This window comes from Bombina bombina, chromosome 3 (genome assembly GCF_027579735.1).
Source record: "Bombina bombina isolate aBomBom1 chromosome 3, aBomBom1.pri, whole genome shotgun sequence".
Taxonomy (NCBI): Eukaryota; Metazoa; Chordata; class Amphibia; order Anura; family Bombinatoridae; genus Bombina; species Bombina bombina.
In genome coordinates, this window is record NC_069501.1 from 328,378,480 (window position 1) to 328,403,784 (window position 25,305).

General features: G+C 38.4%; 1 protein-coding gene across 1 annotated transcript; it reads right to left on the reverse strand.

Annotated features, from left to right (window-relative positions):
* Nucleotides 1-21,577: 21,577 nt before the first annotated feature.
* Nucleotides 21,578-22,727, reverse strand: LOC128651614 (putative nuclease HARBI1). The gene is made up of 3 exons (XM_053704621.1): nt 22,645-22,727; nt 21,764-22,065; nt 21,578-21,674 (listed from the first exon to the last, which is right to left on the reverse strand). Exons 2-3 carry the CDS (start codon nt 22,002-22,004, stop codon nt 21,670-21,672), a joined length of 246 nt encoding a protein of 81 aa, XP_053560596.1. The 5' UTR covers nt 22,005-22,065; nt 22,645-22,727; the 3' UTR covers nt 21,578-21,669.
* Between the last annotated feature and the right edge of the window lie 2,578 nt (nt 22,728-25,305).

The window sequence follows — 25,305 nt, forward strand, 5'->3', positions numbered from 1 at the left end:
CTTCTAGCTTGGCCTCAGCTAGCAACACTGAGGTTCATCAGATTTCAGTCGGACAACATCACGACTGTGGCTTATATCAACCATCAAGGGGGAACCAGGAGCTCCCTAGCGATGTTGGAAGTCTCAAAGATAATTCGCTGGGCAGAGTCTCATTCTTGCCACTTGTCAGCGATCCACATCCCAGGAGTGGAGAACTGGGAGGCGGACTTTCTAAGTCGTCAGACTTTTCATCCGGGGGAGTGGGAACTCCATCCGGAGGTATTTGCTCAACTGGTCCATCGTTGGGGCAAACCAGAAGTGGATCTCATGGCGTCTCTCCAGAACGCCAAACTTCCTCTTTACGGTTCCAGGTCCAGGGACCCGGGAGCGAAGCTGATAGATGCTCTAGCAGCTCCTTGATTTTTCAACATGGCTTATGTGTTTCCACCGTTTCCTCTGCTCCCTCAACTGATTGCCAAGATCAAACAGGAGAGAGCATCAGTGATTCTGATAGCGCCCGCGTGGCCACGCAGGACCTGGTATGCAGACCTAGTGGTCATGTCGTCCTGTCCTCCATGGACTCTACCTTTGAGGAAAGACCTTCTAATACAAGGTCCCTTCAATCATCCAAATCTAATTTCTCTGAGGCTGACTGCGTGGAGATTGAATGCTTGATCCTATCAAAGCGTGGCTTCTCCGAGTCAGTTATTGATACTTTGATACAGGCACGAAAGCCTGTTACCAGAAAAATTTACCATAAGATATGGCGTAAATACCTGTATTGGTGCGAATCCAAGAGTTACTCATGGAGTAAGGTTTGGATTCTGAGGATATTGTCTTTTCTCCAAGAGGGCTTGGAAAAAGGCTTATCAGCTAGTTCTTTAAAGGGACAGATTTCTGCTCTGTCTATTCTTTTGCACAAGCGTCTGGCAGAAGTTCCAGACGTCCAGGCCTTTTGTCAAGCTTTAGCTAGGATTAAGCCTGTATTTAAAGCTGTTGCTCCTCCGTGGAGCTTAAACTTGGTTCTTAAAGTTCTTCAAGGAGTTCCGTTTGAACCCCTTCATTCCGATGATATTAAATTTTTATCTTGGAAAGTTCTATTTTTGATGGCTATTTCCTCGGCTCGAAGAGTCTCGGAGTTGTCTGCCTTACATTGTGATTCTCCTTATCTGATTTTCCATTCAGACAAGGTAGTTCTGCGTACTAAACCTGGGTTTTTACCTAAGGTAGTCTCTAACAGGAATATCAATCAGGAGATTGTTGTTCCGTCATTATGTCCTAATCCTTCTTCAAGGAAGGAACGACTTTTGCATAATCTGGACGTAGTCCGTGCCCTGAAATTCTATTTACAGGCAACTAAAGATTTTCGTCAAACTTCTTCCCTGTTTGTCGTTTACTCTGGACAGAGGAGAGGTCAAAAAGCTTCGGCAACCTCTCTCTCCTTTTGGCTTCGTAGCATAATACGTTTAGCCTATGAGACTGCTGGACAGCAGCCCCCTGAAAGAATTACAGCTCATTCCACTAGAGCTGTGGCTTCCACCTGGGCCTTTAAGAATGAGGCCTCTGTTGAACAGATTTGCAAGGCTGCGACTTGGTCTTCGCTTCACACATTTTCAAAATTTTACAAATTTGACACTTTTGCTTCTTCGGAGGCTGTTTTTGGGAGAAAGGTTCTGCAGGCAGTGGTTCCTTCCGTTTAAGTTCCTGCCTTGTCCCTCCCATCATCCGTGTACTTAGCTTTGGTATTGGTATTCCATAAGTAATGGATGACCCGTGGACTGAATACACTTAACAAGAGAAAACATAATTTATGCTTACCTGATAAATTTATTTCTCTTGTAGTGTATTCAGTCCACGGCCCGCCCTGACTTTTTAAGGCAGATCTAAATTTTAATTAATACTTCAGTCACCACTGCACCCTATGGTTCCTCCTTTCTCGTCTTGTTTTGGTCGAATGACTGAATATGACATGTGAGGGGAGGAGCTATGTAGCAGCTCTGCTTGGGTGATCCTCTTGCAATTTCCTGTTGGGAAGAGAATATATTCCATAAGTAATGGATGACCCGTGGACTGAATACACTACAAGAGAAATAAATTTATCAGGTAAGCATAAATTATGTTTTTTTATTTTTTGACCGCTTGAGCCAGCTAGCCTGATTTAGTATCAAAAGTCTATATATAAATTAGTATTATCCACTAATATTTAGCCGGTTAAATATGGGAGTACATATTTGAATAGATTCCACTGTTAGACTATTATGGTTTTTTTGAATGTTAACATTTAAGATGAATTGTTTATGTAAGATCTTTAAGTGAATGTTTATTTATGATCACCTATTTAGCATATAGTATTTACGGTGTGATTTTAATTAATTTTTCAGAGTTGTTACTGATCCAATGTATTATACCACTTAATATCACACATAAAAACGAAATATGAATTTAATTAGGCACCTAAGAATTTTGTAGGTTATGCTTTTTAGTTTTAAACGTTATTGCTATCAGTTTGTAACTGTGTATTTCAAGTGGAACGCACACATGAATTATGTTAGCCAGTCAGCTGTGATTTGAGACGCAAGCTGCTTGGTTAGGGGTGTGTAAATTGTAAGTGATCTGATTGGTTAGAGGAGGTTTTTAAGCAGCAGGCTTTTGAGAATATGTATAACAGCCTGATGAAACGGCTCTGTGTAGCCGAGAAACGCGTTGCTTTGATTTTAAAACATTTTAATAAAATTGTTTTCATTTTACTCTGCTGGAGTTTGCTCTCTCCTCTTTACATTTGTGGACTGTGTGGTTTTTGGCTAATTGGAGCCTTACACACTGTTTGCCGCCATTTGCCTGTCCATCTGCTAGTGTACGGATCATCGGCACACAAGGAGGAAGGTGTGCTAGTGTCCAGAGATCCTGATTGGCCTGATGGAACCCGACCCGGCTTGAGGATTAGCTGCTGCCTTGGTCTGTCTTCCGGGCGACTTTGAGGTCCTGGTCTGCTGTTTTAGGCACGTCTTAGTGCCGTTTGATTTGTGAGTATTGGTCTCTTCCTTCTCTACATTTCTATCCGGGTTTTAGCGTTATTACCCTATTGGCGCCTTCCTTTTCCCTACTACAGATTCTTTCACCGTGGACATACGTTATAGAAGAGCGTCCCTCCTATTGGATTATTCGGACAGACCTCCATTACTACTACCCTGGGCGCACCTCTGTCAGGAACTAGCTTCTTTGACTTTCATATGCTGATTTTTTACAGATTATTTACACATATTGACATATGTCCATAAGGTTCTTGGGCTCAGGAATATTCTTGCTGATAGCCTTAGAGACACAGTAGTGCAGCAAATGTTTTTCACAGATATTCCTATTTACAGAGAAATAAAGAGAGATCACAACAATTATTTCAACTATCTGGGTGAAAGTCATTTCCAGACAGTGTACAGCTCCAGAACACTACCTGTGCTGCTGATTATTTCAAAGCTGGACTTTACTTGTTTTATTCTTCAAATAATTTGCTTCAGTGACTACCTTTACTGTGGCTTAGGTTCCTGAGCATCAAATACATGTCAAATACATGTATTCCTGAAGCCTCCAGCCTGGCTGATTCCTGGAATTGTGTAGAGAATGAATATCTAATATCTTTTGTTAGATATTCCTGTGTAAGAATGTGACAATGCCTAAAACACTCATTAGGGCCGATTTAACATGCTGCGAATGCAGCAGTTTCTCGCCGAAAACATAAATTAAGAAGCAGCGGTCTAAAGACCGCTGCTCCTTAACTTATCCTGGGTAAAATTTGGAGGCGAGGCTTGGAGGTAGCGTTAACAAGACACAGGAAACTGCAGAGGATACTTAAGATGGGGTCTTTCTTATCCATACGGAACCACTATCGTTTGGCAACGTGCAGCCCGATGTGGGCAACAGAAGCGTTACTTTAAATCTACACAGATACGGAGTTCCTGTTTGCGAGCGGACAAGACAGAGATACAGATACAGGCTGACCGAAGAATCAGGAGCAGAGGTGCTGGGATGCATGAGACGGTAAAATTGTATCACAGTCTCTATTTGCTCTTAAGCCTATTCTATTTCTGCAGTTATCTGGAAATTGTCTGATAAAAGACTCTCATGCTCTATTATCCTTACAGAGTTTTTAACAGCTTTGCTCTCTGTATATTTTGTTACCGTTTATGGATACGATCTGGGTTTGGTAATTTAATGTATATGTTTCAAGTTTATGTTAGCCACAAATGTTCTAGTGGCATACGCGTATAAATACTGGCTGATTTGTGTATCATATATATTGCTCTAGCATTGATATGCTGAGGCTATGTTATATTAACATTACTACAACTTTTGTGTTTGATATTTGCTGGCCAGCATTTGTGCATTTTTATGAGGTTGTATATATGTGTGTCTCACATTTAATACACCGTTTCGTATTTTTCCAATAAATTTATTCAAAAGAGTGCTGTATCCCCTCGCTTTAATACAGGCTTTTTCGAAATCCTGTTTAATTCTCTCTGTTTTTCTGATGTTTATATGTATTTATGTATTTATATGTGTATGTATGTATTTACAGACATATACAAATACAAACGCATAAATACATAAGTACACACACACACACACATATATATATATATATATATATATATATATATATATATATATATATATATATATATATATATGTGTATATCTACAGTATATATACTTTATTTAAAATGTATGGATATTGATATATATTTTGCCAAAATAACATCAGATATATATAGAAATATGTATTTGAGAATAAATAGAACATACTGTGCAATGTGAAGAACATTGAAATGTGAATTATTAATATTTCATGTCAGGTTAGTGCACTTGAAAAAATGAGTGCAAAAAAACGCCATCTAGCGATGTTATTGAGAAACCGGAAGCACTAAATAGCGTTCCAAACATCATCTAGCTCTTTGTTGGGCAAAAATAAATAAATGCCAGTGCTGCTTCCTCCTATGGATTTATTGGAGTACAGTGTCCCTTAAAGCCTTCCTTTAGGTTGCATTTGGGAAAGAGTAAATGCTTGCTTTTGACATTTTAATGTTAGAACAAATGTCCCACAGGGCATTCATTCTTCAATGTATATTTTTTATAGAACACATTTACATTGAAATCTATGAGAATTAAAACAACACGTTTATATTAAAATGTATCATTAAAGTTTAATGCTACATTAATATTCTATTGTTATCATTTTAAATATTTTAATCAATATCCCCACAGAGTAATGCCCAAATTTTTGGGAACCAGCATAATATTCTATTTTATGAATTCAATATTTCCAAAGAAAGTTAATATTTAATGCAAAAAATAATGTTCAGCATTAGAATTTATAAATATGGAGAACATTCTTTTCTAAAAACAAAACAAACCCCCCCCCCAAAGAAAAACAACAACAAACAAGCAAACAAATTTCAGCACATACATTTGCCTATATCTTTTTATCAACAGTACTGTATGCCTGCAACTAAATTCATTTATTTTGCCTTGGGTACTTTATATTTCCCTAATTGATCACTCTATTTTAATAATGCAATTTAATTGTTTTCTTAGTAACCTGTCAATTTGATATAGCAGCAACATTAACGTATGAATTTATTGAAGTGTCCAAAAAAAGCCCCTCTTAAATTTCAAGGTCTGCATTGCATTAAACGTTTCTTACAAAAAGAACCTCTGTATTATAAATATTGTCTCATTGTTTGCTCTGCATAAACTATAATGATGTCTTTTTTTGATATCAGTACAGTTTTGGACAGTTGAGTGGCAGAGGAAGTTCAGAATCATTGTAATATTTATTCAGCTGTCTAGGTTTGAATACTACTGATTGTTCAGAATAAGAGGTGAAGTCTCCTGCAACGATAAAAAAAAAAAAGCTTCATCTGTTGCTTTATGATGTTGGCTGCTTTTAAAGATTGAATAAAGGCTGATTTTGGGCGAGATTACAAGTGGAGCCATGGAAGTAAGCTTTTTGCGAGCGTTGGGTAGCGCTCATATTACAAGTTGAAAGTAAACAGTTTTCTCTTATGCGCTATCCCGATGCGGGTAAAAAACCCAGATTTAGAATATCGTGCTTGGGATAATATATTCCCCCATAAAAGTTAATGTAGCAAAAAAAAGTGTAAGAAGAACAATTTGCTCACGCACAAACACGATCGCATATTCTCAAGTGTGCTTATCCAAATTAAAACTATAAATATTTCACATTCCAATAATCTTCATGTAGAAGAATATGTTCTATTTATTCATAAATATAAATATATATATATATATATATATATATATATATATATATATATATATATACTGTATATGTATATATGGTATTTTGGTGCTATATATATCTATACCTATATATATGTACATAGAACATATTCCCCTATGTGCAGAACATTTGAATGTGAAATATTTAAAGAAAATTCACAGTTAAACACTTTATTAAATATGAAAATTTAATAAGTATGTTTTTACATGTTTTCATCTACTTAACTGCAAAGGGCTCCAATACACGCAGTAATTATTCTAGCGTAATTCATGATTGCACTATCCTGTTCACGTTTACTTTCAACTTGTAATATAAGTGGTAAACCTGATACGTGCAAACAGCCACGATAAAGCCCTTTTCGCTTACGCATAACTGCTAACGCACCACTCGTAATCTGGACCTTTATTGGATCTTCAACTTTATTTTGCACTTACTTTAGACTTCATCTGTTGTGCCTGTCTTTCTATAAGTTTTGGTAAAGATAAAGCATAAACTAAATGTATAACCCAACGTGCATGCAAGACTTGTGATTACACTCTTTATATAAACTATATATATAAACATTATATTTATACTTTTTCTTTATAAAATGATTGGGTTTACCCTTTACACTGCAAGGTATTACATATACATAAAAAGGTCCATTAAAGGGACAGTCTACTTGAAAATTGTTATTGTTTAAAAAGATAGATAATACCTTTATTACCCATTCCCGTTTTGCATATCCAACACTGTTATATTAATACGCGTTTTACCTCTGTGGTTACCTTTTTCCCTAAGCCTATGCAGACTGCCCCCTCAGTGCTTTTTACAAACTTGCATTTCAGCCAATTAGTACTGACTTATGCGTAACTCCATTGGAGTGAGCACAATGTTATCTATGGTATATGACACACATGAACTAGCACTGTCTAGCTTTGAAAAGCTAATAAAATTCACTCATGATTACCATATCTTCAGGCACTCATCTGTGTGGTCACCGTTGGAGTCCACAAAGTGGCATCACAGATGGATCAGTGCTCAGTACTAATGCACAGCACACATTCATACATTTACATTGGACAATACAGGATTGGAGGCCCAATTTAAATGCACTCAGACATATGTGTGTAATAAATATGTGCCAACCAAGGTTTATTTTTATCTTTGAAATGTCTCTAATGTTCTCTACATCAATAAGCACACTGCCAAGCAATGCTCCTTGTCACATCCGTTGCAGCACAGCTGCCCAGGGATTCTGTAGGCCATGTATACTGACAAAAGAAGTCCGTGCATGACACGGCCAGAGTGTTATTTCAAGACTCTGCGTGCCAAAAGTTCACTCAGTCACTGACAGCACAGAAGGCCGGTGGCAGGGTCACCATCAACAGTAGCGGGATCTTCACAGGGAAACTCCAAGAATTAGAACACTGATATTGACATACCCGAAGAGAAGTGACTTCATCTTCAGGAAACCAAAGACCTTTAGAGGGTAAGCATGCTCTATTTATGTGTTTCACATGCATGCTATTGTGTTAGTGACATGACAGGGACAGACATTTGGAAAGAGGAATTGACCTCATTATTTTAAGGACTTGGTACTTTGTATTGGAAGATTAAGTCATACATTAATGTTTACATGTATCTGTTTAACTATACAATTAAGGTCAGCCTTTTGTAGAAATTTAATCCCTGACATAATCTGCAATCGATCATATTACTGAATGAGATGAATCAAGCAGATGTGGATAAACTTTGGAAAACATCTTTTGGGACAACAAAAAAGTTTATGATTTTTGTAAAATTAGTATAATGACAGAATGTAAATTTAGCCCTGCACAAACCAGGGACTTACAGCTACCACAAGAGTAAACATAAATGACAGGCTTCTGTAAAATTACAATGTGCTGCATTACATAGTCGTCGTCCCCAAATCACTCCAAAAAAGCATGATTCTTTTTTTTTTTTACTAAAGTGCTTGAAGTATGAGAAATACATTTTTAGACAAAAAAATAAAAAAAATAAAAAATCTACATAAACACATCATGATTTACATTTTATAAAAGGAGGGTATCTACTGCAAGTTGACCATTAACATCCTTTTTTAATCAGTGCCCTGGAGGATTGCACAATATCCAATACACGTTGAAATAAATTAATTTACATAATTTGTTTTTTAAGGATTCTTTTGAAATTATTATAAACACATTTCCTTAAGTGGTATATGTTCTCAACAAATATTTCTTGCATATCTGTCAAACTTGATTCAGTTTCTGTAGGCGCATCAGATTTTGTAGGCTCATCTTAAACATCCAGGATCTCATCCTTTTTGACAACATCTGCAAATGTTAAAAAATAGGTTACTATCATATATATATATTAATTTTAAAGACTTTTAATAGTCTTTAAAATTACCTTTTACAGCAGACAATTGTACCTTGTCAAAAGGTTGATCCAGGATTATTAATTTGTACCATTTTTAAAAAAAATAAAAATAAATCTGAAATATCTGAAATTATAAATTTATGATGTTTGCAAATAGTATTTCTCCTTATTATACATTGCAGTACTGACTTTCTTTTAAAATCTTAATAATAACCTCATGCATAGTTGTTTTGCAAATGAGTGACATGCATTTAGAAATACGTTAGGGTGCTTTTCCATTAATGGAGCACCACTCTGGCACAATAGGGTTTTGTTAAGTTATTGCAGAAGTACAGTAAAAGCTGAAATACCCCCATCTCCACTCTCTTTGTTGTCTCTGCCTGGGGAATTAAAGGAGGGTGAAGCTTTAATCCACGAGTTTCACTTAGGGTGGATGCCAGAGTATCAGCGGTGCACTGCACCTATCCTCTGGCAACCACCCCAAGTGAAACTCATGGATTGATGCTTCACCCCCATTGATACCCCAGAGAGTGGAGATGGGGGAATTTCAGCTTCAACTGTTGTCAGTAACAGACAAAAAATCTATAGCAAGATTTGCTGGCAGTGGCGGTCCGGTAATGGAAAAGTACCCTAAATTATTTATAATAATACAGACCAATTTGCAGGAATATATCCAAAGTGAAAAGAGTCTTTAATGGAAACAGTCCCACAAATACAAATTGTTAAAACAAATGTTCCTCAAAAGCAAAAGAAAGAAACACATCATAGCATAATACTGTGTAAATCTTCACTCCCCAGATGGAAGGCAGACACAGAATACTCACATTAGTTAGAGCTTCAACAGCCTTAGATAATTAGCTCTATTGTGCAGACCCCAGGCAGACTGAATACAGTCAATGACAAATGCTTAAATCAAATGTACAATTTATTAAACACAAAAGCCAAATTTCTTTTAGATCTCTAAGGGTAACACATACAAACATACCAGGATACTATGCGTGTGATAGTCTGTTGTTACAGACGCCATGAAGCTTCACACTGTATCTGTAGTCTCTCTGTTCCAGACAACTACCACTCCTTGTGTCCAATTTGAACAATGCTTAAATAACTACAACGATCGTCTCACCAACTGCTATTAGTTTTTTCAAGGATTGGGTATTTATCCCCGTGCTTTCATTAGCCTACCACTTGTAATCTGCCCCATTTTGTTTTATTTTTTACTATATTGCTCCATTGTGTACTTTTTAACATATTTACAGTTGTTTCCATTTGGGACTTTTGTACTTGAAGTCATTGTTGAAAGTGTAATTTGTCAATGGAAATGCAACTTTTTTATTCATTTTTTTTACTTTACTTTTTTCAAACTTTATTCATTCCAATTTGTCATAAAACAACAAAACTTCACAAAAGTAGAAAAGAAAAAAGGAATACAGAAATAATATATGAATCAAGTTGGCGGAATCTGTTGGCGGAATCTGTTGGCGCTCTACAAATAACCGATAATAATAATAATAATAATAATAATAATAATAATAATAATAATAATGTCCATATTGAATGGTCATTGTGAAGTTCAGAAGTTATCATACCTATTCTCGTTGGTGTAAGACAAGCTGGAATGTCTTTGTTTCCAAAGAGTTTCCAAAGAGTGCACAAATAATAACCCAAACACACCTTTGATATGAATTGATTACGAACATTATACCATCATTACCAAATCTTCTCCTGTTTATAATGGTATATAAGCTAGATGCATTTGTTTTTCAGTCACTGTAATATTAAGATAAATTGCTGCCAAGTAAACATAATAAAGGATTAACTGTTTAGTATTAGAAATGTGGAAAACTCTTATCTAAAAACAGGCTCTCTTTATTTTGTCTCTTGGCAACTTAAGTATATTTTTCTATAGTATCATGTTGTAAATGCTGTTGTTATTCAAGAGAGATTATATCAGACAATTTCTTTCTCCACATATTAATGGGCTTTCACATTTTTGTTTCTGTGGGGCATTTGGCAGTGTTTCATTAAGGAGCCTTATCAAGGGATTTCATGGTGCATTTGAAAATGTACAGTATATAGCAGTTTTGAGAAGGATCAGGTCAACTATATTGTTTCCTTGGTGCCCATTTAACAATCTCCGTAGTGAGCTTCTGGGCACGTGTTTCTGGCGAGCCTTCAGACTCGCCAGAAACAGCAGTTATGAAGCAGCGGTCACAATGACCGCTGCTCCATAACCTGTCCGTCTGCTCTGAGCAGGCAGACAGACATCGCCGGAAATCAACCCGCTCGAGTACGATCGGGTTGATTGACACCTCCCTGCTGGCGGCCCATTGGCCGCGAGTCTGCAGGGGGCGGCGTTGCACCAGCAGCTCTTGTGAGCTGCTGGTGCAATACTGAATACGGAGAGCCGGATCAGGTCCGGCAGACTTTGTTAAATAGAGGCCCTTGTCTCAATATAATGTGGTAAGTATATTGGTGGTGTATGTTGGAGTAGAATATAAATGAGGGATAGAATGTGCTGCAATGGAGCGTGTTGTGGAGTAGTTTATTTGATAATATAGAAGTCAATTAGAGGAGAAGGAAAGTCCCTTCTCTATCAGTTTTTCTTAGGAAAGTAGAAAAGAAAATAGTTCTCAGCAAAACCTGACTATCCATTATAATGAAGAGATGAACTTCTTCACCATTGCTCCATAAAACCCAAAAGTGTATTAAGCGTGCAACTAAAAACAAGAAAAATTTATGTCACAAAATCGGGTCAGGAAAATGCAGAAACCTCCACACTTGTTCACTGCTAAACAAACAGTTTCCTACACCTCTTTTTAAAGGCATACAAACAATTAGGGAACCCCAATATTGAGCCATTCCTTGACACATTGGCCTCTATTTAAGAAGGTATGGAGGACCTGATCCGTCAGTGCGGATCAGGTCTGCCAGACCTCGCTGAATACGGAGAGCAATACGCTCTCCGTATTCAGCATTGCACCAGCAGCTCACAAGAGCTGCTGGAGCAACGCTGCCCCCTGCATACTCGCGGCCAATGGGCCGCCAGCAGGGGGGTGTCAATCAACCCGATCGTACTCGATCGGGTTGATTTCCGGCGATGTCTGTCTGCCTGCTAAGAGCAGACGGACAGGTTATGGAGCAGCGGTCTTTGTGACACGGGCCGTCAAGCTCCTTTCTGAGCTTGATAGATAGGCCCCATTGAGTATGGGGGAAACAACAGTATAATGTATAAATAGATAGTTCCAAATCACAAATACCCTACACTATCTTCAAATTAATAAATGTACATTTTCTTCCATACTTATTCCTAATGGGATTCTAGTACTTAGGACAATATCCATATGTTCCCTCAGCACCCTGGAAGTTCTGGTTTTACTCTGAAGGATTACTATGGTGCACTCTCTGAAGAAACGCTTGTCTGGACGCTGCTGGTAAGCACCACAGTTCTTTTTATTTTGTTTTTATTTATGTTTTTATTTCTTAGGAATGTACCTTGGATTCTGAGTTGATTTGAAATATGCAGATATGTCTATGGTTAGAATTATGGGTGATTGCTAATAGTTTTTTCCTTAGTTGATATTTAGGATTTTAAGTTAGGGACATTAGAGGAAAAATTATAGAGGAGACGTGGATATAAGTGTAATATACATTTCTAGAATTTTCTAGAATTATCATCTTGGTAATTTTGAGGTGGCTGTTTTCCATAGGCATGCTACCTAGAGAATCCAGTTGAGCAGAGGACATAGAGAGCATGTTCTATTTTTGGCCCATATTCTTTTTTCAAAATGTATAAGAGTCTACTATTCTTTGAAAGAATATTGCAAAATTATATTTCTCCAGATCAGATAGGCCCAGAACTCCATGAATCCTGCAGAGTATTATTTTTTGTCCCAAACAAAGGGCCAGATTATGAGTGGAGCGCAAACATTTGCACGCGAGCAATAAGGGGTTTATCGGGGGTGTTTGAAATCGTTGAGCTTACCGCTTGTATTACAAATTGAAAGTTAATGTGATCGCTTGAGCGCAATTGCCAGTTACACTAGAATGATTACCGCTTCTTCAGAGCTTGGGTTAAATGTTTTGCAAAACCATAAAGTTGCACAAAACATATAAAAAATACATTACAAAGTATACTTACACTCATAATAACAACATCTAATAAAATTTATAAAAAAAAATATTGCACACAAAAGTTATTAGGACTCCTCAAATATATGAGATCTCATGTGTTAGAAAAAAATGGCAGGCAAAGAGCTTTAACATAGACATACATACATATACTGTACATGTCTAAATATATATATACTAGTCCTAAAGCCCGTTCACACGGGCCATTTTTTTTGCAGTACAGCGGTCCCACCCCTTGCGTGCTCTCCCTCCCTCTCTCTTTTGCCCTCTCTCTCTCCCCCTCTCTTTTGTGCTCTCTCTCTCCCCCATCTCTTTTACGCTCTCTCTCCCTCATCTCTTTTGCACTCTCTCCCCCCCTCTCTCCCCCCCTCTCTCCCCTCTCTTTTGCACTCTCTCTCACCCCTCTCTTTTGCGCTCTCTTCCCCTCTCTTTTGTGCTCTCTCCACCTCTCTTTTGCGCTCTCTCTCCCCCCTCTCTTTTGCGCTCTCTTCCCCTCTCTTTTGTGCTCTCTTCCCCTCTCTTTTGTGCTCTCTCTCCCCCCTCTCTTTTGTGCTCTCTCTCCCCCCTCTCTTTTGCGCTCTCTCTCCCCCCTCTCTTTTGCACTCTCTCTCCACCCCTCTCTTTTGCGCTCTCTCTCCACCCCTCTCTTTTGCTCTCTCTTTCCCCCTCTCTTTTGCGCTCTCTCTCCCCCCTCTCTTTTGCGCTCTCTCTCTCCCCCTCTCTTTTGCGCTCCCCCCTCTCTTTTGCAATCTCTATTCCCCCTCTCTTTTGCTCTCTCTCTCTCCCTTCTCTTTTGAGCTCTCTCTCCCCCCCTCTCTTTTGAGCTCTCTCTCTCCCCCTCTCTTTTGTGCTCTCTCTCTCCCCCTCTCTTTTGTGCTCTCTCTCCCCCTCTCTTTTGTGCTCTTTTCCCCCCTCTCTTTTGCACTCTCTCTCTCTCCCCCTCTCTTTTGCCCTCTCTCCCCCTCTCTTTTGCGCTCTCTCTCTCCCCCATCTCTTTTGCGCTCTCTCCCCATCTCTTTTGCTCTCTCTCCCCCCTCTCTCCCCTCTCTTTTGCGCTCTCTCTCCCCCTCTCTTTTGCTCTCTCTCTCTCCCCCTCTCTTTTGTGCTCTCTCCCCCCTCTCTTTTGCGCTCTCTCTCCCCCTCTCTTTTGCGCTTTCCCTCCACCCCTCTCTTTTGCGCTCTCTCTCCCCCTCTCTTTTGTGCTTTCTCTCCCCCCTCTCTTTTGTGCTCTTCCCCCTTCTCTTTTGCACTCTCTCTTCCCCCCTCTCTTTTGCGCTCTCTCTCCCCCTCTCTTTTGCGCTCTCTCCCCCTCTCTTTTGCTGTCTCTCTCCCCCCTCTCTTTTGCTGTCTCTCTCCCCCTCTCTCTTTTGCTGTCTCTTTCCCCCTCTCTTTTGCTGTCTCTCTCCCCTCTCTCTTTTGCTCTCTCTCTCCCCCCTCTCTTTTTCTGTCTCTCTCCCCCTCTCTCTTTTGCTGTCTCTCTCCCCCCTCTCTTTTGCGCTCTCTCTCCCCCTCTCTTTTGCGCTCTCTCCCCCCTCTCTTTTGCTGTCTCTCTCCCCCTCTCTCTTTTGATGTCTCTCTCCCCCTCTCTCTTTTGCTGTCTCTCTCCCCCTCTCTCTTTTGCTGTCTCTCTTCCCCCTCTCTTTTGCTGTCTCTCTCCCCTCTCTCTTTTGCTGTCTCTCTCCCCCTCTCTTTTGCTGTCTCTCTCCCCCCTCTCTTTTGCTGTCTCTCTCTCCCCCCCCTCTCCCCTCTCTCTCCCCCCTCTCTTTCCCCCCTATCTATCTCTCTCCCCTCTCTATCACTCGACCGTGCCCGGCCACGTCCCTTTCACACCCGACCACGCCCAATTTTGTATCCACCCATGACCACGCCCCCTTCATGCTGGCCACGCCCCTGCTCATGTCCGGTCACACCCACTTCTGCCGCGGCTGCAGATCAGCTAGGGACTCTCAAAGGCCAGGTGTGTTTGTCCTCGTGCTGTCTCTACTGCGCATGACAGCTTCGGGCAAACACACTTGGCCTTTTATTATATAGGATATACAGTATATATATGGGAGTGTGTGTAAGAGAATGGTTTATAGTGCTAGTAAAACTAAGCTTAGTGGAAATGTCTGATGTAACTATGAGTTAGATAGCAATAACCTATACATCTCATAAGAAATGAAAAGGGGGAAGGGGGGGTAAGTGGGAAGGAGGAAGAAAAAAAACGCAGAAGGAGCCATGTGCTGCTGACCCAATTCAGACTTAATCCCTCAGTGCCACCTCTGAGGGGAGTCTTTGGTAGAAAGTAGTACTGTGTAGGGGAAGGTCTGCGTTCAAGGGCTGTGAGTGAGTTGGTAAGAGCCAGGAGGAGGAGGCACAAAGAAAAAAAATGTATTTTGCTTGTGTATAAAAACTGCTCAGCTGGTGTTACCTCAATCTTATGAGGTAATTTGCATTGGTAGAAAATATTTCCACACTGTGGTAAAGATGGTGTTCTTAGTTACGTCTGCTACACTTACTATGAGTGTAGTGGTAGCGTATACTGGTATTATACAAAAAGATAATTGCAGTTGTTCATATAAAAAACAGAATTTATTAGAAGTTCTACTGCGTTTAGGCTGTAGCAATACTGTCTGTGTGTTCTTGCTGATAACACTGCTGATATCAAGTCAAAGTCCACAAACAACAGGAAAGTGATGATTACAAATACTGGTGAGGAAATATTCAGCTCTTATATAAGATGCCAAAGAAGTCCCATACGGACTAATACTCTATCAAGAGATTCCCATCCAGCATATAAAACTTATATAGTTCACTTCCCTGTGAGTCTTGTAAGTATCCTGTTCGGAGGTGTAAAATGTAGCTCTGGCTTCTGTGTCGCCCGTGATGCCTGGGCTGTGAGAAACCGGAAGTGACGTCACCACTGCTTGTAACTCCGCCCTTACGCGTAGGGAAGAGACAGGTGCACTCTCACAAACGTAGTTCTTTGTCCAGGGTGCTGAGAGTGCTGAGAAAAATTATAAATATAAACAGAAGAAAACAGCACTCACTAGATTTGACGTTATGTATTTACAGACATATTTACATATATAAACACATATGTACACACACACACACATATATATATTATATTGGTGCATTGGAGCCCTTTACAGTTAAGTAGATGGAAACATGGAAAAATATATTAATGCAATATTCATTTTTAATAAATGTTTTAACTATGTATTTACTGTAAATATTTCCTATTCCAATGTTCTGCACATAGGAGACTATGGCCTCGCTTCCATTGAGTCGTTAAAAATGGAGCCGTAAGCTACCGAAGCGGACGACAGCTAAAAGTAATTTACGGCTCCATTTTAGTACCAGGTTTCCATTGAAAAGATTAGCGTGTTGCGCGCAGTCGCTCTTTTCGGCTGTGCGTAAGTTTGCGTTGCCAACCGATGTCGGATTTGTCGAAAAGCGCGCCATAACAAGTGCATTGCCATGGTAACCCGACCTCTGTCTATAAGAATAACGGTTTGCGCCTGCGCTCTTTACCTGTGATCGCCTCTAGAGAGAAAGACACGGGAGCTAGTTGCGTTGGTAGGAGTTTTGGGTTTTTGAGAGTCGTTTGAGAGTTAGTGGAGAGTTTGATATTTGATTTTCATATATTCTTATTGTAGGCCTCATATAATATTAGGAACACACACACACATCCATACATTAGTTAATTAACACACATTAGTTTATACACACAAATACACACACACACACATACACACTTTTATTTGATACAAACACATTCACATTTTTTTTTTCATTAACCCCCATATCCCCATCTTCCTTTATTACTCCTTTCATTAATCCCCTTATTCCACTTCCCATCCCCCCTTTGACTACCCTTCCCTTCCTCACTATATAACTTGTTTTTTTATATATATATTTTTCCCATCCTATTTTTTTTTTTTTAGATCCCATATTTTTTGGTTCATTTGACTATATAGCTCACCCCTTTCTTCATTTGCATCCCTTATTATTTTTCTATAATTTTGTTCTAATCCTCCTTAGTTTTTCCTTTTTCATTTACATCCCTTTGTTTATTTTCACCCCCACAATTTTTTTTTTTGAGGGATATAGAATAGAGATAGTTAGGGTCTAGATAGGTTAGGTAGTTAGTTTTGGGGCTATTTAATTTAGGGTTTAGTTAGGTGAATTAGTGTAGTTAAGTAAGCTAGGGACTTTAGTGTTAGGTTAGAGTTAGGGAGGAAGGAGAAAGGGATGGATAGGCCTAGTGGAGTTGGGAAGGGGGTGGCTAGGGGGAGGGCAGTGGTGAGGGTGGATAGAGGGAGGGGGAGGGGGGAAGTAGGGAGTAGTATGGGCAGGAATAGGGGCCGAGGTTTGGGTGGAGGATTTGTCCTTCCTCAAACCCTGGCAGAGGAGGGAAGGAGAGAGGGTGGAAGAGGAATGGAGGTGGGAGGAGTGAGGAGGAGTCAGCCTCAGCTAGGCACAAAAAGAAAAGGGAAAGTGGGGCAGACTGTGGCAACTGGGGGTGGGGCTGGTGGTAGCCTGTCACAGCCTGCAGGGACAGAGGAGGTAGAGAGGGCTGGTCCCCAGTCACAGGAGGGAGAGTCTGTGTCTGCTGGCCCTTCAGGTGTGAAGGGCAGGCTTAGAGAGGAGAGGTACTCTGAGGAGGAGAAGGAGGCTCTTGTTGAGGCATACTTGGAGAGGGCAGCTCAGCTGGAGAACCCTAACCTGAGGCCGGCTGTCCGGAATAAGCTGTGGGAGGAGATTCGAGTGGCAGTCAGCTGCTTAGGACGTAATCGTTCTACTGCCAGCATTAAACACCGCTATCATGACTGCAGGAGGGAAACCAAAGCTAAGCTGGCACAGCAGGCCAAATATGCACGTGGGACCGGTGGTGGTCCTAGCAAGAGAATACACCTAAGGTCATGGGAGGAGATGCTGTCCAATGTCATCTCGGATGAATCTGTTCACGGATGTAAGGGGACAATGGACACCTCTGTGCCACCTGAAGAGGTGTATGAAGGTGAATATTCAATATTAAATATAACCATATATGTGATGTATATATGTTGTATATCATAAATACCCATCTGTGTTTAGCTATGAATCTAAATATACATAGTTGTATTTAATATGTTCAGCAAGCACTCTGTATTGTATATCTGCTCCGACAAGCAAGAATATTGATAATATAATATCCAAGAATATTAAGAATTTCATATAAATCATGTGTCATTGTCCTTAAAGGGACACTGTACCCATTTTTATTATTTTGTGAATCAGATGCAGCATGCAATTTTAATCAACTTTCTAATTTACTACTATAATCAATTTCTCTTCGTTCTCTTGCTATCTTTATATGAAAAAGAAGGCATCTAAGCTTTTTTCTAAGTTCGGAACTCTGGACAGCAGTTTTTGATTGGTGGATGCATTTATCCACCAATCAGCAAGGACAACCTAGGTTGTTCACCAAAAATGGGCCACCATCTAAACTTACATTATTGAATTTCAAATAAAGATACCAAGAGAATAAAGAACATTTGAAAATAGGAGTAAATCCGAAAGTTGATTAAAATTGCATGCTCTATCTGAAGCACAAAAGAAAATATTTGGGTACAGTGTCCCTTTAACAATGTTCCTTTAAGACACAGTCTATAAAGATTCCTCAGTTATGATCATATATGCTTGGATTTTATCCCAAACACACTATATGTGTGTGTGTGTGTGTGTATGTGTGTGTGTGTGTGTGTGTGTGTGTATGTGTGTGTGTACATATATACACATAAATATGGAATATAATAGTCTGTATTGTTATGCTACAAAGTAATATATTCTATTAGATAGATAATGTAAACATACCGTATATTTATTTGTAGGTTCCGAACAGGAGGAGTATGAAGCTGCACCAACACCACAGCAGGATGTTCCTACATTCACTGAGGAGGATGAGGATATCTATGGTGACACTACCTCCTATATCAGCCTCTTAGAAGATGATATGCAGCAGCCTAGGGCATATGAGGTGGAGGATGTATCATGCCCTTCTCCATCTACTTCGGAGACAACATTTCATGTTTTGGGTTCTGAACCCCAGCAGACTCATCCTCCTCAACAATGGCAGTTCATGCATACTTCGCAGCAACAAATGGCACAGCCCCCACAGCTGCACCCACCGCAGCAGATGATGCACCCCCCACAACATCCTCCTCAGCAGCAGATGATGCACCCCCCACAACATCCTCCTCAGCAGCAGATGATGCACCCACCACAACATCCTCCTCAGCAACAGATGATGCACCCACCACGACATCATTATCCTCAGCAGCAGATGATGCACCCACCACAGCAGCATACAGATCTGCATCATCTGTACTATATGCCTCCCACTCCTATGGCACAACAGGAATCCACACCACCACCCACTGCACCCACCAATGTATTGCCAACAGTGCCATCACAGACAACCTCACAGTCACCAATACGGAGAGACAGCCCTGGAACCAGCCAATTATTAGTTCCTGAGACACCAAATGTACAACAGGGTCCGGCACAGTCCCAGCAGGATGATCTACTGAGGCTCATACATAGAGAGCTTAGGCTGTCCAGGCTCCAGCAGCAGCAGGATTTGAGAAGGATACAGAGCCAAATGGACATCCATAATGCCTCACTCGTCCGCCTGGCAGAGGCAGTGGAGAGGCTCGCGGATAGGCCCCAAACTCCATCCTCCCTTGCATCCTCTGTCATCTCCCTGCAGGACCCTGAATCCCGGTTATTAGCCTCACATTCAGCTGGTGGGCGTCGCACAAGACGCCACACTGCCCCCCTAAGTACCTCTCCTCCAAAGTCAAAATCCCGCCGCAAGAATTAATTAATATTCTTTTTTTTCCACCCAAGATATATCATATCTAATTTTTGCACTAAAGCACTTGTTTAAGTGCGATTTTCATCTCATAAATATGAATCCATTTTTCTAATCCAAATTTGAACATATATCTTAATATTATTCTAATAGCTGTTTATCTGCTAAAAATGAACAGCTTTATTCATTTTTATTTCACATGATGTCAATTAATATGCAGGTGTACATTGTTGATAAATTAATGTGTCCTTTTATTCAGGATATCATATTATGCCGTTTAAGAATACTTGGGGATACGTGTCTGAAATTTATACAGTATATGCTATCTAACATTAGTCAACGTGACATGTGTAAATGTTATGATTTATATTCCACAAGCATATGTTGTTTGCTCCTTCAGATGAAGCTAATAAGGGTTATACAGTTATAGAAGAGTTGGAAAGTAAATACTCCTTCCTGTTGATATGGCCAAATACCTTGCATTCATTCTTATAGTCCTATGTGGAATGTAATATCTGAAATATATACCTATCATGACTAATACCTATCATGACTAATGCACTCCTTTTTGTCAAGATTATTATTCAATATTTAGAATAATTAGATAAATGTATCTTTATGATATTTAAGCACTGGTGTATACACAACATATATGTGATTGCCATGATATAGAGGTGATTAATACATTTTAATTGACATCATATGAACAGACACAGACTCTCCCTGGGACCAATGCACAATGCACTTTTAAATTGTTTCAATAACTCCATGTTAAAGACAATACTTCATATCTCTTGAAGTATGTAATATTAAGCACTTATGTATTTTGGTTAATAGTCTAAATATTGCAAATGTATTATCTGCTTTAGCAGACATGACATTACATATATTTTATAAATATTAGTACTATGACACATTATAACTTTAATGTGTCATCGTTTTGTATTGAATAAATATGATTTTCACATTGAAAATTACATTTGAATGAGGTTAAATCTCTAATAATAAAACTCATCTTCATGATAAAAAAATTATTTCCTTTGACTTATTTTTCTATATTATTTTCTATGAGGTAACCATGCCATTCAAGTGTGCAATCTCAGGGGATTGTATGTATTGATAATGTATCTTTATTTTAAGGATTATATTATATCTGGATTTGTCTCTTTGAAATGAGCATCTGATATATTTCTTAAAGGGATAGCCTATTCAAAATAAAACTCATGAATTAGAGCATGCAGTATTTATATACTTAAATATGTAATCCTATAATCTATTTAACTTCATTATCATCTGTAATTTACTAAAACAGGAATGTTAGCTTAGGAATCTACCCATTTTGAATCTGCACATGGGGAGCGCTTGATGATTGTTGTCTAAATGTAGGCAACAATCAGCAAGTGCACCACAGGTGATGAACATTAAATGGAATGGCTCCTAAACTTAAATACATGATTGAAATAAGAAACATAAAAGAATTAAATTGATTATGAGTACATATGTAAGTTGATTGGAATTGAATGATTTATCTGGTTCATTAATGTTTTATTGTGAACACACTCTTCCTTTTTTTTTTTAAAGTGACATAAATTCCATTATTTTGCTAAAACATATATATTTAAAAGCAAATCTAATATATTTATATTCTTTATATTTCTTAATATTCTTAGTATCCTTTGATTATAGTTTTATTTAGGTAAGATCAGGAGCAGCATAGAACCTATGTTGGAGCTGTTTATTGTTGCCAACATACAGTATATATCCTGTCTGTCATTGGTTCACCCATGTACTCATTTTTATTAACCAGGAGTGCATAGCTGCTCTTTAAATAATTATACCAAGAGAACAAATTATATTTGGAATATAATTAAAATGATATTTTAGATAATTATGTTATACATAAATCATAAGATGAATGCATTGATTAGTACATAGCTGGAAATAAAGAAACATTCACCATGACTATATTTGAGTAAAGTATACATTTATTTAGGGAAAATGTGGTAAATATAGGGATGAGGAGAGAGGGAGGGGAGTGGTATTCCATTTCTGAGAATCTTCAATCTGTAAAACATTAAAAGAAACAAATGTGTATTATTAAAAAACATAATCATAAATAACTAAAAGGTCTCATTACAATACTATAAAAATACCTGAAAAGAATTCTTGAATAGTTGCAGATCTCTCCAAATGGGCATTGAGGGGTTGGGGATGATTAATTACATCAGGCTCAAAGATTTCACCTGGGGGCTGTGGTGTTGGAAGTAAGTCGTTCAACATCCCATGCTCCTGTGCCATGTTGTGTAGACAGCAACATGCCACTATGATTTTAATAGCTTTTTCCGGACTGAATTGGAGATCCCCCCCTGATCTGTCCAGGCAGCGAAAGCGCATTTTTAGAACACCAAACAGTCGTTCTATTATAGCACGTGTTCGGATATGTGCTTCATTATATCTGTATTAAAAGAACAAGAAATATGATTATAATATATAATGTGAAGACAAATCAAATACTAATGAGCTAACTACATTCCTGGTTTGATCTTATAAATCTTTAAACCATTTTATATATATATAAATATATTTATATTCAAGCAGAGAGATTTATAAATGCTTCACTGATAATAGATGATTTGTATTTTGACTGTCCCTTTAAAGGCACTCAGTACAACATTGTTATGTCTGTGATAGTGATATATACACACACACACACGAGATAATCAAGCAACAAATGTATGTGCACAAACACAGATATATAGCTTAATAAAGGGGCAGGAGCCCCGAAACGTTGCTCAATAAAGGTGCTGTTGCTCCACATAGAGTGCTACCTGTGTGTTCTATTTCATTACATTTACTGGGACTTTGGAAAAGGAGGTCCTCCAGGTTTGCACCTACATTCACCCAAGAGTGATTTAAAGGGACATTCCTATGAAGTGTGTACTGGTCCTACTTTTCTACAGATTATAGTGAGCATTTTGCAAGGCACAATCAATATTTCTGACACACATGAGCAGAAAATAAATATATATTTTACCTTAATTCAGCAGGCCCAACAACCTGGTTCTCTTTCAATGGTGTCCAAATCCATTTTTTAAGAGGATATGCAGAATCTGCTAAAATATGAATGCATAGATATACAGTATATATATATATATATATAGATATAGATAGATAGATAAACACACATCTTTCCATAAAGCAATGTATGACATAAAATAATGTTATGCATATGTCTTACTATGACATAGTTAATATATATCTTTTAAATGATTAACAATTTATTTATTTAATCAATTTCACCCCCTTAGACACATACATAAAGGATTATAAAGCAATGAAACAATAAAATGTCAAAATATTGAACACATGAAGGCATCATAATATATACATAAACACTTACCAAGGAGATGTCCTTCAGGCATTTGATTTGTCTCAAACAATCTCCACACACCAGAATTCCTGAGGATGTAGGCATCATGGCTACTTCCTGGGAACCCTGCCACGACATTTAATATGCGCATGTTTGCATCACATATAATCTGCACATTTAAGGAGTGGAAGTGTTTCCTATTTCTAAATATTATCTCCCTGCGCACAGGGGGTCTTAGGGCAATATGAGTGCAGTCAATGGCCCCAAGGACATTGGGTATGCCACCTAAAAGAAAAAAGTCCCTCTTAACATCACGCCAACCTCTGGGTGATGTGGGGAAAAAAATAAATTTTCTGCAATTACCATAAAGTCCATCAATAACTTTTGAAAGATGCTTAGAAAGAGTGGACTTATGCACCCCAGTTACAATGCCCCCTGTCACCTGAAAGGATCCAGAAGCCAAAAAATGAAGTGCCCCTAGTAGTTTGGTCATTCCAGGGACAGCCCTGCTTGAATAGCCCTGGCTTTCCAGCCTATCTTGCAACAGGGCATATAACTGATATATTTTCTCCCTGTTGAGCCTGAAACTTTCAAACACCTGCTGCTCATTCAGGGTTTCTATATCCAGCCTCACTCTGGGGATGTCAGGCCTACGCTGTCTAACTTCAGCATTGTCAGCTTCTCTCTCACCCTGCATTTTGAAATATCTGTTCTGAGGTTAGGCTAGGTGTGGTCTTTTTTTTATAGCTGTGTGTTGCTTGTTAACATATGTGAAACTGGTGATTGCAATGAATAACATGGGGGGGAGGGCTTATCTTCATCTCATCTAATCCTTAATTTAATGAACAGTTTGAAAGTATATACTTACTCATGACTTTTATTTTTGATATGAACTATAATTTCAACATATATGTAGTTACATATCGGAAATTCAAAGACACTGAATGTAATTATTATATTTTTCAATTTAAATATATCAGCCTTTATCATAACAGTTAAAAGTAATTATTAAAATTATATGATTTATATAGGTCAAATATATATATACAATTATCATACATATATACATGTAGGAGAAGATTATTATTAGATAAAATTATATTTCTATATGTATTGAGATTATATATAGCATCCCTGGGCAAAGGTTTCATTTTGAATTGGTAGATATTTTATTTATTTATAAAATATTTTACCAGGAAGGATACATTGAGATTTCTCTCTTTTTCAAGTACGTCCTGGGTACACAAAACATTTCATTGACACAATAGGTACAATAAAATAAAAAACAATAATAATACACGATATATGCACAAAAATTTAACATAGAACCGGTAGGAAATATATAATCAACAATGACAGGTGCATTCTGTTTTGAGATATGTAGAGAGGGATCTCTTAAAGGATATTAGGCATGGGGAAGGTTTAAAAGTGTGCGGGAGGTCGTTCCATAATTTTGGTGCTTGCATATATTTTTATATGCACATACATATTGAAATTTCTATGACAACATGGGTGCAAATATTCCTATACATAGGACCAATAAATGTAGCATATATAATGTTATTTGTACATTGAAACACTCATAATTTTTTTGTGATTTGCAATTTCAATGAGAAACAGGCCTCAAAAAGCTCTTTTTTCCTCCTTTACACCTAGTTGAGCTGGGGGTAATATGTCTCAATGTATCGACAGCCTCCGACAGTGTATTAACGGTTAGCGCTTTCAATGGAAACCTGGTATAATTTATCGATTAACGGCTTCTATTACTTTCTATGGGACGCGAAAATCTTTTCGGCAGCCGAAGTCCGGAAGCCGATATTAAGGTATAACGCGCCATTGGAAACAGTTGTTAAACGCTATTGCTTTCGACAGCATATTTAACGGTTTGCGAGTGCACGCAAACTGAATTACGACTCAATGGAAGCGAGGCCTATATATGTCCTAAGTATTTAAAAATCGATATTCCTATATTTATCTATATCTATATATAGTCATGTGTATATATATATATATATATATATATACTGTATATATATATATATATATATATATATATATATATATATATATATATATATATATATATATATATATAGGTATAAATATATATTGGACTAAAAAACATCAAATATATGTAGATATATATATTTATGAATAAGTAGAACATATTCTATGTTAAGAACATTGGAATGTTAAATATTGATATATTTATGTCGGATTGGCGCACATGAGAAAACGCAAATAGGTTTGCGCAGGGCCGCCATCAGGGGGTGACAGGGGTGACTCCTGTCAGGGGCCCAATGGGCCAGGGGGGGCCCCATAAGG

Bases quoted from the DNA above. Each gene is read 5' to 3' on its own strand.
- LOC128651614 (XM_053704621.1), bottom strand. From the start codon at position 22,004: ATGCGCTTTCGCTGCCTGGACAGATCAGGGGGGGATCTCCAATTCAGT.